This window comes from Heterocephalus glaber, unplaced genomic scaffold, assembly GCF_053883595.1.
Source record: "Heterocephalus glaber isolate CG9 unplaced genomic scaffold, H.glaber_assembly_v1.0 deba00001553, whole genome shotgun sequence".
Taxonomy (NCBI): domain Eukaryota; kingdom Metazoa; phylum Chordata; class Mammalia; order Rodentia; family Bathyergidae; genus Heterocephalus; species Heterocephalus glaber.
Genome location: NW_028258344.1, coordinates 29822844 through 29838504, shown reverse-complemented (window position 1 = coordinate 29838504; position 15661 = coordinate 29822844). Strand labels below are relative to the sequence as shown.

At 35.6% G+C, this 15661-nt stretch overlaps 1 protein-coding gene across 7 annotated transcripts in view; it reads right to left on the bottom strand.

Moving 5' to 3' along the window:
• Wwp1 (WW domain containing E3 ubiquitin protein ligase 1) overlaps positions 1 to 15661 on the bottom strand; it is a 106543-nt gene that overhangs the window by 10344 nt on the left and 80538 nt on the right. For all 7 annotated transcript variants that reach the window (XM_087190553.1, XM_021255968.2, XM_087190554.1 and 4 more), the window contains 6 exons: positions 13565 to 13653; positions 9971 to 10130; positions 6656 to 6789; positions 6407 to 6547; positions 2741 to 2861; positions 763 to 867 (listed from right to left, as the gene is read on the bottom strand). In XM_087190553.1, coding sequence (XP_087046679.1) covers positions 763 to 867; positions 2741 to 2861; positions 6407 to 6547; positions 6656 to 6789; positions 9971 to 10130; positions 13565 to 13653 — 750 coding nt within the window. The remainder of the gene's footprint in view (positions 1 to 762; positions 868 to 2740; positions 2862 to 6406; positions 6548 to 6655; positions 6790 to 9970; positions 10131 to 13564; positions 13654 to 15661) is intronic.

Sequence of the window (15661 nt, the reverse complement as noted above, 5' to 3'; positions counted from 1 at the left end):
AAGGTATCACTGTAGTAATATAAAACCCTAGCTTTTCAGGTGAAAGAAAAAGTTACGCAGAAGTAAACCAAAAATCTAATCATAAGTTGGTCAAATGAATCTCCATTAGAATATGTGAAGAACTGAAGACTATTCCAGGACTACAGTTTTTCTTTTTAATTGGTACTGAGGATTAAGCCTAGAGTCTTCATACTGAACCATATCCCTATCCCCTTTTTATTATTTTATTTTTAAACTTTTATTTTGAGAAAGGGTCTCACTAAGTTGTGCAGACTGGGCTCCAAGCTTATAATCCTTCTGCCTCAGCCTTCCTGAGTGCTGGGATTATAGGTGTGCACCACCATGCCCTACTGAAACATTCTGATACTGCTAGAGAAAAAAGCTATCCCTATAACTGCTACCATTAACTTAATGCTTAAATAAGATTCTGTTATTCATTCCTTCATTTAGAAAGACAATGAAATAAAAGAAAATACCTTTAACAAGTGTTCAAACTACTTACTTCAGATTTAGAATTGGAAGATTAAAAACTAAGTTCAAAAGCATCTTCATTTAAGAAAAAAAACTTTTTAAAAAGGATATTTCAGGGCCAGGGATTTAGCTCAGTGGTTCTGCCACCTGCCTCGCAAGCACAAGGACCCGAGTTCGATCCCCGGTACCAAAAAAAAATAATAATAATAAAAAATAAATAAAATAAAGAAGGATATTTCATTGGAAAACATTTTCCTTGAATATTATGTTTCAAAAAGATAAACCAAGTACCTGCCAAAACCAAATTATTTGTTTGCTGTTTCTTGTATAATGTCGATAAACAGTGTTTCTTTGCCAATCTGCTAAGTCAACCTCCTGCATGCCACACAGCATAACCTGGGAAACAAGCATCGTTATCAGGCAACACTGAAAATTTGGCAAACAGTACAACTATATGAGTGAAATGTTCTGGGACACAGTTAGTAACATGGCCTAATTATGTGAGCAGCTATGTACGTGGCAAATAATGATCACAGTAAGCAAATGCAACAAAATTTGTGGGAACACAGCACAAAGGATTCTTCTATTTTACCATGTTCATTGAACACAAACTGAAAACAGTATTTTTCAAGAAAATCTACTGAAAAGAGCATATACTTTATAATATATACATATCCTGAATTGGTATATAAACTTAAATAAATTTTAAGTGCATTTTTTGGTAAATCTATGCTAATAATATATATAATGAAATATATACTAACTTCCTGTTATTTATCCAGCTAATTTGGGAATATTCTATTTGTGAAATTTTCAAACAAGCCCATCTTGTCAAATATGGGATAAAAATTATTTTAAGTACAATAAAGTATGTGATATTTCTATGTTCCTTTTGTAGGCAAACCATCAATACCTTTAGGTGATCAAGGGCTTCTCCATTTATAAATGTCTTTTTAAGACTGGCAGGTATGTGCACATATGCATGATTCTGTCTGTAGCATACACACATTTTTTTCTGGTTCCCCTCCCTCCACACTTACATGTTTCTGAAATTCATCTATGTTGTTGTGGATACCAATCATAGTTTCACATCACTGAGTAGGATTCCACTGCTATGAATATATAATAATTTGTTTATTCACTTACTGATGGACACTTACAATGCTTTCAGTTTTTGGCTTTGATAAATAATATTGCAATGAACACTGATGTACAGGTATTTGCGTGAATATTTCATTTCAACCGAGTAAACACCTACAGGTGCAACTGCTAGGATATAAAGTAGCTGTACATTTAATATTCTAAGAAACTGCCAATGCTATCTCAAAATGGTATTTCATTTAGTTTTAGTTTTTATTTCCTCAATGACTAATGACCATCACACTCCATGTGTTCACTTTCTTTTTTTAACTAATCCAACCTTACTTTAGTATCTTATTCATTATAGTCATTTATATTGCTGATAACCTAGGAATACTGAAGTGAATTTAGAAACAAAAGTCATTGTTATGTTGCTATATTGATTTACATTGAATATATGGTTCATTGTCTTGAGACAGGGTCTCACTATGAGGAAACACCTCAAACTCCTAGGCTCAAGTATCTTCCTGTCTCAGCCTCTGGTGTAGCTGGGACTACAAGCATGCATCACTACACCTGCCTGTGTATATTCTTTTTTGAAGTGTGTCTTTGTCCATTACAAGTTTTTCTTTGTCTCTTTATTATGCTATGATCAAAGTGGGAGAGTGGTTTTGCCAGAGGCTGAGAAGATATCAGGTATTGTTTAATGGGTATAGAGATTCCATTTTACAAGATGAAAAAGTTCTATACATTGGATGCACGATAATGTAATTTTACTTAATATTACTGAACTACATAATTGAAAATAGTTAAGATGATGAATTTTACAGGGATTTTATCATACATAACCAAAAGAATTCTTGATATGCTTCTAAGCCTAAATACAGTTAAGACCACTAAGAACTCATTTTTTGAAAATCTAGTCTTTGAAGTAACTCATTACTGAAGCTAGATTTCAGAAATTTCCCAAATTATCACTCTCCCTCTTGCTATGATTAATGTCACCTAAGCATTAAGCAAATTAAGTGGATGCAGTTTTGTGCTACATGAATTTTGTTTTGTTTTTGTGTTCTATTTTTGTTTTGTCTGTGCTACATGATTTTAAAATGTGTTGACATGTTGTATAAAAGCACAAAACAGCTCACCTTCCATTAATATTCCCCACAATAGCAAAATGAAAGAGCCTAACCTCCAATTCTTTTTCATCAAAGTACTGTAGCCACTGAAGTGGAACAACTTCATTAAAACCATCAAGGAAAGCTTTGGTCTGTTCTTGTACTCCTCGAGAAAAACGCCATTCTGTCATTAAACTGAAAAGAAAAATGCTATTTTAAAATAGGTCATTTGTAAGTGAAGTTAAAGGACTAAAACTACTAAAAACTTCTAAATTTTTTTTTCTAAACATACCACACACACACACACACACACACACACACATATAAAAGAGATATGTATATTATGTGTATACATATGTAATTTTGGAGTTAACATGCCTCTCCATAAGGAAATCTGTCCTAACACATCAGTAGCTATTAAAAAGGATTTAAAAAAATAAATGTAAGAGATTCTTCATTTATCAGTAAGAAAGCCAAATTCCACCACACATCATTTTTTGGTATATGAAGACCACTTCAAATAGTGTGTGCTGCCTCAGGAAAGGCATGGCTCATCATTTAAAAGGCTCTTTTGCCAGGCTGGGGATTTAGCTCAGGGGTTCCACTGCCTGCCTTGCAAGCGCAAGGTCCTGAGTCCGATATCTGGTACAAAAAAAAGGGGGGGGGGCGGCTCTTTTTCCACCACGTGTTTGCAAGAAGACTGGAGAAGACTGCCTGCCTCAAGGGACTCTCAGTAACATGTAATGATGATCTGTCTGTAGGCTCTGGGCTTTGGACAGGCTTATCATTTGAGAAGACCTGAAGCTGGATAATAGGCCCTTTACATACTGATTTGCTGAACAATATGAAGATTTCCTAGCCAAAAGAGAAAAAAACAAAGAAGATCGGGCAGTTGAGGCCGGAGGACTTGAATTTGAAGCCAGCCTGCATGGTACATACCAAGACTTCATCTCAAAACAATCAAAAACGAACAAATAAGGAAGAAAATCTGTTACCAACACAAGATCTGTATGAGGAGCTAAAAGGATAGGGGTGAGAACCACATTCCCTCAAGAAATAACAAATACCACCTGATAAGATTGAAAAAGTAAACTTCAATCATCAAATCTTTCAATTTACTATTCTTTCTCTCAATCCATATAAACCAGCAATCACTGAAATTTGTATAATCCTATTCCTGTAATCCCTTCATTTTTATTGTGACTACATCAGCCCTATTTCAAGCCTATAATACACTTCACCACTACATTTCTGAAACAACACCCTCATTAGTCTGCTGGTCTCCGGTCAATCCATTTCCCAACTCTCACTCCCAATTCACCCTCCACAGAGGTATCAGAATTATTTTTTTGAAAACAATTCTGATCATTTCATGTTGGTTTATAGCTGTAATTTTGAGCAAAAACTCATGTCTTGTAGAATAACTATTTCCTTAAATTAAGGAGAAATTAAATTAATTTGGCTATTTTATGCTCCAAACTAGCTATTTCTCACCTTATAACATTCCTACAGGATTGTAGCTGCCCAAGATAAATTAATCCCTCTGTCCCCTCAATTCCTTCCTTCTTGCTGTTTTCCACCTCCCCAGAAACACTCCATCAGGAGAGCTCTTATGTATCTTTTAAGACCTAACTTATACACATCATGTTCATTGAAGAGCTTTCCAGGCTCATCCCAGAAAATCAATAGCTCTTTTCCCACTTTGGATTCCAACAATACTATGTACAGATCTCTACCATTCACTTACTCTCAGGTTTGCTGAGGTCCTAGTTGGTGACTAAAAATAGCGATTCACTACTAAAAAGAGAGTACTAGGCACATAATTTTCAAGAACAAGATTAAAAAATAAACTTATTGAGACAAACAAAATCCTCCAAAAATTGTATTCAGGATTAAATTATCAACTCTTAAGAGTAGGTGCTATACAGATAAAGATTTTAAAATAGAGTAGTTAGCAAATACTATAAATCTCATATGTTGAAATTTTATTTAAACTGATTTTGTTATCTGAAACCATTTAAGCATTTAAAAAAATGCTCGGGTTGTTCTATTTAATGATTACTGCTGGACTTTATAGAAAGCTAAAGGCTTAAGGAATACAGAAAGCAGGACCTTCTTTCAGGATACCAGCTGAAGCTACCTAAGCCTCCAGTGGGGCACCTAAGAATGGCCAGGGAGGGTCCTCTGGGTAACCCCACCCAACCTGGGGCTGGGGAGGCAGTGCCTACCCCGTTCTCAGCAGTGAACTACTATGCAATACCCATATTCTATATGCACGAGTCCCTGAAGGTGGGGTGGGGGGTTGCTGGGGGCCCCACCTGCCCACCTGGCCCTGCCCAAGGTGACTGGGGGCAAGGCACTGCCTAAGGATTGTTGGTTGCATTTAGGGTTTTTAAAACAGAAAACAAAAACAAAGCATTATGTGACTTGCTTCTTTGTTCTTGAAGAATACTGGAATGTTTAGGGACCATCTGGGTTGGGCTGGGCCACTACTCAGTGACCCAACCCCCAAGTCTTGCAGGGTTGTGGTAACAACCCTGGTTGGTGGCCGGTCAGGTTGCAGTTAGGTCCTCTGGTCACCTGTCATCTGTGGACTGGCCTTTTGAAAGACAAGGTGGGGTGAGGGTGGGGGTGCTGTTGGGCGTGCCCCCCATTTCTCGCCCATTGGTAGTCCCAATCACCTGGGATTCTCTGCCTTTTCATATTAAAGAACAAATGGACCTTCTCCCTGCTGCAGGTGCCTGTGGCTGCTATTTTATGCTCCTTGACTCTGGAATGCTGGGCATAATGCAAACAGCTTTCATCTTTTCCAGTAAGAGCAATAAAAATGCTTATTCCATAACAAAGCAAAACTAAAATGCCTCAGAAAGTAGAAAGATATAGAAAGAAGAAAATCAGTTGTAATTTCTGTCATCCAGAGATAACTATTTAGCAAAAACTCTTGTGTAAGAGGCCTTGAATGCCATACTAAGAAGCTGGATTAGAAAGTAAACAGAGACACTAAAGATGTAAAAGTTTAATCCCCATAGCAATTTACAAATTAAGAAGAAAAACAGGATGGCTATAACTTTGTGGAAAGGCAACACAGTCCTCTGACCCAGAAACTTTATTTTTTGACAATCTTTTACAAAAGGATAAGGAATATCTTGCTACTGAGAGGAAGTATGGATTCACGCTTAAGGGGGTACTCTGCCACATTTAGATGTTACTTTAATAGAAAACTGAAATTATGGTAGCAGAGTATTTATAGAAGCAGGCTGAACCAAGAGTCTTGGGAAAACACCACATTGAAGAAATGGAGATTTAGAGAACTAGAAGAGAAAACGAGGAAAATCAAGATGGTATAGGATCATAGAATTCAATACAATAGAGGGTTTCAAAACAGAAGGTGTGATGAGCACTATTAAAAGCATAAGTTAAAAGTGGGAAAGTGGCAGCAAATACAAATGAGCCTTAGATTGACAGCAAAAGCTTGGGTTTCAGACTTGATTTTGGTTCTACCTAACAGAGCCTCAGACTTTTAACAAAAAATGAAGGGGCTACATAGTTTTAGCAGAGGCCTTTTTCAGGGTCATCTTCATGTATCTGTGGTCTGGGCAAAAGCAGCATGCTTCAACGGCAATGGAAAAGTAAAGGCTGTTGTACATTTTGTTATTTCAAGAATACTGGTACTACTGTACAGGAAAAAATTAAGGGCACAGAGTATTTAGCTATGTTGTGTAATAAGTATATAACCTTACCCAATATATTCATCTTTATTCTCCTCAGTCACCAGGATGTTAGAACCTCCCAACTTCAGGTCATGTGAAGTAACCTTACCCAAAATCTCCATGTCAACAGAGAAATACATCTCTAAGCCACATTCTTCAATGTTGTTATCTCTGGGTTAAAAAATGAATGAATAAATAAATAAATAAATACACACACATAACAAAAGATATATAAATGAGTTTCAAGAAAATGCATTATTGAAAAATAAATCTTCAAACCTTATCCAGATAAGGGAGTTATAAAATTCAGTATCAATGGATTCCAAATCCTTAATAGTAAGTTTTTTACTTAGCATGCGCTTGTAGAATGGTAAAGAGAAGCCAGTATCAATAAACTTTCCATGAAATAGTGCCTGCCAGGAAAAATAATTTTATTTAAAATTTACAAAATAATAACTTATTTAGAGTACAATGATAACAAGGAAATCCTCAGCCTTTATAGACAAAGAAAATTAGTAAGTAAATGGCATTAATCATTGAAATGAAAACGTATGAAATGCTAAGTATGCAAACAGTTTAAAGAAAATCTATTTCACAGACGAACATCTAGCTCTATAATGTACTACTAGAAACTACAAATAGGAAGTAAAGGGCTTTATTACCAACCACACCCCTCGTTCTAATATGTTTTATAAATAAACCCACCTGGATGCAGAAAACTTGGATACACCTGAAAAGAGCTCTCTCCCATTTCTTCATTTTTATAATGGCTACAAGATTTTCAGGATGATTGTGGCATTTATCCTATTCATTACAGCCAACACAGGAAGAAGCTCCAGGCTCCCAGGAATCTCTATCATCTCTCAGCCCCCTCACAAAGTTATTCTCCCCTTTACTCAGTTTAGATTCTCTCATCAATCACCAAAATTACTCTTTGATATCTTCAAACTCTGTCTCCCCCACTGTATTTCTGGCAAAATCTCAAGTCTAGCTAAACTCAATTCTCAGTTTATTCAATGCCTACACCTAAGCAGTAGAACAAGCTAGAAATGCATTTACCATCTAAGTGTTTCATGACCAACACCCTAAAGTGGTAGCTTAGTGTTGCCTGGTAATCTCTCCCAGTCTCTACTCCTCTTTCCTCAAATACCTCCTTTTCCCCACTCCTCACTCTGAGCTGATGATCACACTTCTGTTTCATAGAGGAAATAGCAATCAGAAGAGAACTTTTGTGTGTTCTACTAAATCTTCTCACTACTAGCACCTGAGACTACACATGCTTATTATGAATAAACTTTCTATTACCTCTACGTACTCTAATAAATCTCTTCCTCACCCTCCTCAAGGTCACTGTTCCCATATTCCTGGTATTACCAACTTCATCAAATTCTTTTTTATTCCTCATCAAATTCTTTACATTCAAGCTTAGCATGGTGGCACATGCCTGTAATCTCAGCACAATGGGAGGCTAAAGCAGGAGGCTTGCAGGTTTGAGCAGTCTGGGCAATTTAAGAAGGCTCTGTCTCAAAATAAAAATATAAATAAATGAATGAATAAACAATTAAAGTGCCAGGATATAGCTCAAAGACCCTACCTAGGTTCAATCCCTAATACCAACAAAAAAGTTATTTTTCTTTACCCTCTTACTTGATCATCACTATCAAAAATACAATTCCTCTCACCTTCTTTTGTTTTGGTCGTGGTGGTAATTAAATCTAGGGCTTCATGTACTCTAGGCAAGTGCTCTACCACTGAGCTACATTACATTACTAGCCCTTTTGACTTTATTTTGAGACTGGGTCTCATTAAGTTGGCCTTGAACCTGTAACCTCCTGCCTCAGCCTTCTCAGTAACTGGATTACAAGCGCATGCCACCAAACATGGCATTCTCTTCCTATTCCTGACTCCATATCCATTTCTATATACTAATTGTCTATTATCCTTTATGACAAACTTTTCTGAAAGATTTATTTATATTTGCTGTCTCCACTTCTTCCATTCTTTCTTGATTTCCCTGGTGTCAATCTTTCCATGCTACCATTCATGAGTATCTTTCCCCTTATCAAATGAAGTAATTTCCAGGCCTCCTCTTGGCAATCAAGTAAGTACCATGCTCATCCTATTCCTGAGATATGATAGGGTTAGTCATGGCTTCCTTTTGAAATACACTCCCTTCTTCCCTTCTCTTCTAGAAACCAGTCTTATATTTGATTTTCCTATTTCAGCTCTTTTGCTGTTTCCTTCTCATCTCCCCAATTTATAAATATCCTTGAATCTCTTTCTCTGTGCACACTTAATTCTAAACAATCACAAACACAGCCTTTTAATGTTCTCTACATGCCCAGAACTCTTGAATGCCTTTTACTAACCTAGATATCCCCTTAATGCCAAACTTAAATATCTAGTTTCCTATTTATTCTACCCCACTACATGGATCTTTACAGGCATCCCAAACACAGCAACCCAAATCCAAATTCTTGATTTCCCCCATCTCCCAAATTTGCTCTTGTTATGATCCTGATCATTTCAATGAATGGCAACTGAAACCAGACACACAGACCATAAATTCTGGTGCCACATTTTCTCTCACAGTTTGTATTAGCAGATGATCCATTTAGTTCTAACCTTTGCTGTACTACACAAATCCAAGCTGCATCATCTTTCACCTTGATTGCTACCAAATGATCTTCCTGTTTCTACCCTTCTTCTGCCCCCACTTACAGCATCTCTTGTATATAGCAACAAAGGGTGTTTAATAAAATTTAAGTCAGATCATGTTACTTACTTCAAGTCACTCAACACACTGCTCAAAACCTGTATGTAAAAGTACCACAGAGTATTTTTCAACCTCATCTTCTACTAACATTGTCTCTCATACACCCTGCTCCAGCCACAGTGGTCTCTTTCTCAATCAGGAATGCACTTCCCCCTAGAAGCCCTTGTCTTGCTATTCCCTATACCTAAAATGTTCTCAAAGGTATCTGCATGATCCAGTCTCCATTCATGTATCACATATCAGAAGTCTCCTTTAACCACACTATATGAAAGAATAGCACCTTTTCCCTCAGCATATACTTACTACTTTTCTCTCTCCTGTAGAATTTAGCTTCCTAAGAGTAGTGACTACATCTTTTTTTCATCTCCAGAGCCTAGAGTAGTACTCTGCATTATAGCAGGTGCTCAGTTAATATTGGCTGAATGAATTGATAAGACAGTGCAAATAAATACACATAGGTCTCTAAGGAAAATAACTCTACGAGGGCTTCAATTCCTAAATCATCAATCAACTACACTTATTAGGTAACTGATTTTCATTTTATAAAGAAAAGTGCTCATACTATAATGCAGCTTTACTTTTACAAAAAGACTTGTAAAGATTAAGTTGTTACATAAATAATCTTTCTTGATTTCATAAGGTACTCAAAAAATAAAGTATTTTACATAATACTCTTTTCTTCCTAGGTAAACTTCTTTGTTAACAAAATTTGTGAATAACGAATAGAATGTTTATCTCTCTTTTTTTTTTGCAAATCTTCACAAAATACTTTGACATACACAAAGTTTAAATAAAATAACTGACGGTTTAGAACTCACCATTGCAATAAAGCGACCAATAAAACAGAAGTATGAAAGATGGTCTGGATTAATAGTTGATGCTGGATTAATCTGTAGACAATAGTTGTTTTTGCCCGCATACTCAAATAAGCAATACATTGGGTTCAAAACTTCATGTGAAAGCAAGAAAAACCATTCTCTATAAGAAAATAAGTCAGGATTATTTTTCAGCATTCATATATGTACGTACATTTTAAAACAAGTCTTAAATATCCCCTTTTATATACCTGTGCTCAATAACCTTTACAGTTTCACTTCCCAGTTCCTCCTCAATGACAAAAGCCATATCTAATGTATTTCTTTTTATTCTTAACTCTCACAGGAATTCTAGGATCTATAAAAAATAATTTCATTTGTGTTTTGCTTTGTTTGTGGTGGTGCTAGGGATGGAGCCCAGAACCTCACACAGGCTAGGCAAGCGCTCTAACCCTGAGCTGTAACCCCAGCCTCCACAACAGATTTTAATATACATTTCCTGATGCTGACGTACACAACACTGCTGCTACAGAACAGATTTTATCATGAATGCATTAAAAATGAAACTAAAATTAGGTGAAATCTTTAAATGTGATAAGCAACCTCTAATGTTTTGTCTCATTTTAGATAAAATACAACTAGATAAGCATAATTCCAAACTCAAATGCTCATAGAGGTCAATGAGTACATGGGGCTTAGTTAGCATTCTCTGCTTAGCCACAACCCCCAATTCCTCCTAACTGCCCTACTAAAGTCACTGGCTTTAAGGAGGAATTTCTAGGTACATTATCCTAGTCCTTAAGCCACCTGGGTAGTTGTGGGCACTGTAACAAAATAGAGTGTATACTATCGTAAAAGGGATTCAGCCAACTGATACAAGTGAGAAGCTGGAAATGTGGGTCTAGGGTTTTTAAAGAAAAATCAGAAATTTGTATCAACCTCCTGAGAGCGGATATTAAAGGCTCCCGGCCAGAAGTCTTGATTCTTATGCAGAATAATGTGATTTATTTTATTATCAAGTAATTAAAAAAATTTTCACAATGGGCCACTTTTATGCATGTTTATCTGCCCTGTATGGGCTTTCTTCTAGAGCTTATGAAACATAATCCCTGAAACTGCCTGAATGGAATGCAAGGAAGTCCCTAAACATAACCAATTAAGCAATATAAACACTAAATCATAGAAGACTCAACACAGGTGAACTAAGTGCTTCCCTCTGTAATGAGGTTAAAGACACACTGGCCAGGGAAGAGGATTGAGCAGGCATAGCCAGAAGGTGTTTAGATACATACACAAAAATGAGGAATAAAATTTCTTGTTGCTTCAGATCACATTTAGCAAATAGCAGCCCAGAGAAACTGAATGCATTCAAAAGGATGGTCATGTCACCTAGCCTTTGCCCTACTGCTAGCAGAAAAGAAGGAAAAACTCCTAACTAGCAAGAGATAGGAGAGTTAACTTTCAACATATTCTTCTCCAAACTTTCAAATAAAATGAAGACACACAAGAGGTTGACACAACAGATGAGCTAACAGGGCCTAGAGAAGAAATGAAAACAGTAAAACCACTAATGAAGAAAATCACATTAGAAGCAGCAAAACATAGAGTAGTACTGTAAACAGTGACATGAGGACGGGCTAGAGAAAAATTCAAATAAATGAAAAGCACAAAGATAAAAATGATTAAAGGTGACAGACATGTAAGACTGACAGAGGAGATTCCACATACCCATGACTGATGTTCCTGAAGAAAAAATGGAACAAATGGAATAGAAAAAAATATTCAAAGATACAATAGAAAACTTCCCTGAAATTAAGAAAGATCTTAATATGTTCCTTAAAAAGATATAAAACAATCAATAATGAAATTAATGAACTTCAAGGAAAAGAACTGTGTGGGTACCTAGAGAAAAGTTACCTACAAGAAGCTGACAGTACTGACATTCAAGGATAGAAAACAATGAAGCAACATCCACAGAGTACTGGGAAAAAAGTGCTTTGCAAGAAATTTACATTTAGTGAGGTTGTTGTTTTTATACAAATGCACCAGAAGACATTTTCAAACATGCAAAGACTGTAGGAATGTATCATTCCTATGTACTCTGGAATAAACCATTTGATGATAAGTCTAGCCTACCAACACATGAATCAAATAAAGAATTTAGGAACAAGAAACTCATGGTACACAGGAACTTGCTATACACACTACAAATGTCAAAATATAAAACTAGATCCAAACAGTTTAGGCAAATAAGGGTTCAAACAAGAATGTGAATATTACAAAGTCATACAACAGAATCATGACAGCATAGTTCTTCACTTCTACAATTTACCTTTCCTTGTTTTTAAATTTTATTTTATTAAAATTTACCTTTCTTTTAGAAGTCTAAACATTTCTGAACTGAGAAAAATCCATAGTAGGTGTGATATGAACATATATTGTGGTAGGTACTATTTATTTACTGAAAAAGCTTAGTAATGTTTTAGATGAAGAAATAGGTTTATAAACAAAATCTTAATAATCCCACCTGCATTATCATGTGTCTTCTCCCACCAGTTGTGCCTGATCTAGTACCTTTCTTTGTCTGTTAAAACAGATATTGTAATTCTGTACATCTATAAAATGTGAGTTCAAAAAGGGGAAGCTGGTGAGGTGGTGCATTCCTGTAATTCCAGCCAGGGGGAGGTTAAAACAGGAGGACTGCAAATTCAAGACTAGCCTGGGGTACATATTGAGCTCAGAGTCAACCTGAATAACACAGTGAGATGTCTCAAAAACAAACAAACAAACAAACAAACAGGAGTTGAATTCATAGCCAAAAACGAAACAAAACAAAAACAAACAAAAAAAGAAAATTCACTGTCAATTTTGGTTTATGCAAAGCAATTAAGGGAAAAAATTAAGTTACAAGGATTTTCCACTCATTGCTTCAAAAATGTCCACGGTTAACAGTATATTCAGTGAATGTGGAAAATTTTATTCTCAGAAGAAATGTAGATTAGATTAAAAACAAATATAAATGAACATACAATGTTACAATAGCAAATCCTAACAAATAACCTTATTCTTACCCATTCATTATGATATCTCCACGTACAGAATACTGTGTAGACATTTAAAAAAAAAGAGCATTCTCTCTTAAAATCTTAAATCTCTCTTAAAATTCTCTCTTAAAATTAATTGTTTTTTTTCTCTCTCTCAGGATCAAACCTAGGGTTTCATGCATACTAAGCAAGCATTCAACACTGATTTATAAACCTAGCCCCAAAATCAAATTCTCATAAATTATGCATTGTACAATTGTGTTAATAATTTATACAATATATAAATTATAATTTCTACATATGAAAAGAAAATGTACAGAAGGATAACCAAGGTAACTAATAATGGTTACCTTGACAATTGTGAAACTATTTTAAATTTAGGTTTAAAAATACTTCCAGACCGCTTCTCAGCCTTTTGGCTAAGATCAAGTGTAAAAATACTTCTGGAATACTATTGAAAAAAAATCCAATATATTCACATATCTTTTCAAGACTACATCCACCACATACTTAGAGATATATTTATTTCAAAGTAAATATATGTTAATTTTACCTTGCTAGGCCACCATAATCAAGTCCTTCTTCTCCTCTAAATATTACATATAATCGTCTCCTCAAGTCATAGGGTTTTAATGCCATAATCTGATTAAAACAAAAACATGAATATTTAAACACACACCGCACGTTATTTCCAAAACAATTTAATTTAAATTTAATCTATATTTTAAAAATTATACATTTTCTTATCTCATAGTGTCTTTAACTCAAGAAATCCATTTCTCTGTTCCACTGACTAGAAAAAAGAAGAAAGAAAAGAAAAAGAAGAGCAGGACAAACCCAAAGCTCATACGAGGGAGGAAATTATAAAGATCAGAGCAGAAATCAATGCAATGGAGACTAAGACAATAATATAAAAAATCAATGAAGCAAAGAGTTGGTTCCTTGAAAGAATAAACAAAATTGACAAACCCTTAGACAACCTTATCAGAAAAAAGGAAAGAAAAGGCCCAAATCCATGCAATTAGGAACGAAAAGGATGAAATTACAATGGACCCAGCAGAAATTCAGAGGATCATCAATACCTACTTCAAGAACCTATACTCCAATAAGATGGAAAACACAGAAGAAATGGACAGTTCCTAGATTCATATGAATTACCAAAGTTGAATGAAGAAGACCTAAAAATTCTAAACAACCCATTATCAATCACTGAAATTGAAAACGTAATTAAAAACTTATCACCTAAGAAAAGCCCAGGCCCTGATGGCTTCACTGCAGAATTCTACAAGACATTTAGAGAGGAACTACTGCCACTACTGTTTAAACTCTTTAATGAAATTGAAAGGGAAGCAATACTCCCAAATTCATTCCTGGAAGGAAGCAACCCCTTGATCCCCAAAGCAGAGAAAGACCCAACTGAAAAGGAGAACTATATATAGGTCAATCTCACTAATGAACACAGATTCAAAAATCCTTAATAAGATACTGGCAAGCAGAATGCAGAAGATCATCAAGATGATCATACACCCTGATCAAGTGGGATTCAACCCAGGGATGCAGGGTTGGTTCAACATACACAAATCAATCCATGTAATACAACATATCAATAGAGTCAAGGACAAAAACTACATGATCATCTCAATAGATGCAGAAAAAGCATCTGATAAAAATCAAACACACATTTATGATAAAAATCACAGGAAAAATAGGAATAAACAGTCTCTACCTCAATCTGATAAAAGCCATCTATGAAAAACCAACAGCCAGTATCATACTAAATGGTCACAAAAGGAAATCCTTCACACTAAAATCAGGAACAAGACAAAGATGTCCACTATCACCACTCCTGTTCAATATAGTTTTGGAAACATTAGCCATGGCAATTAGACAAGAGAAAGAAGTAAAAGGAATAAAGATAGGAAATGAAGACGTCAAATTGTCATTATTTGCAGATGACATGATACTCTATATAGAAGACCCCAAGAACTCCACCAAAAGTCTTTTAGACTTAACCAAATTCAGTAAAGTAGTTGGATAAAAGGTCAACACACAAAAATCAATAGTTTTCCTCTACACAAACAACAGACTCACTCAAAGAGAAATAGGGCAAACAATTCCTTTCACAATAACATCCAAAAAATTGAAATACCTAGGAATCAACCTAACAAATCAAAGACCTCTTCTCTGAAAACTATGGCACTCTGAAATGAGAGACTGATGATGATATCAGAAAATGGAAAGACATCCCTTGCTCCTGGGTAGGAAGGATCAACACAGTGAAAATGGTCATACTTCCAAAACTGCTATATAGATTCAATGCAATCCCAATTGAAATCCCAGCAGCATACTTCAGACCTTGAGAAAACAATCCAAAAATTCATTAGGAACCAGAAGAGACCTAGAATAGCAAAATCAATTCTAGGCAACAGAGACATGGCAGCGAATATCACAACCCCCAACTTGAAACTATACTACAAAGCTACTGTGATTAAAAACAGCACGGTGCTGGCAAAAAAACAGATCGGAGGACCAGTGCAACAGATTAGAAAATGCAGAAAACAACTCCATCCAAACTCAGCCACCTCATCTTTGACAAAGGAGCCAAACACCCTTACTAAAGGAAAGACAGCCTCTTTAATAAATGGTGCTG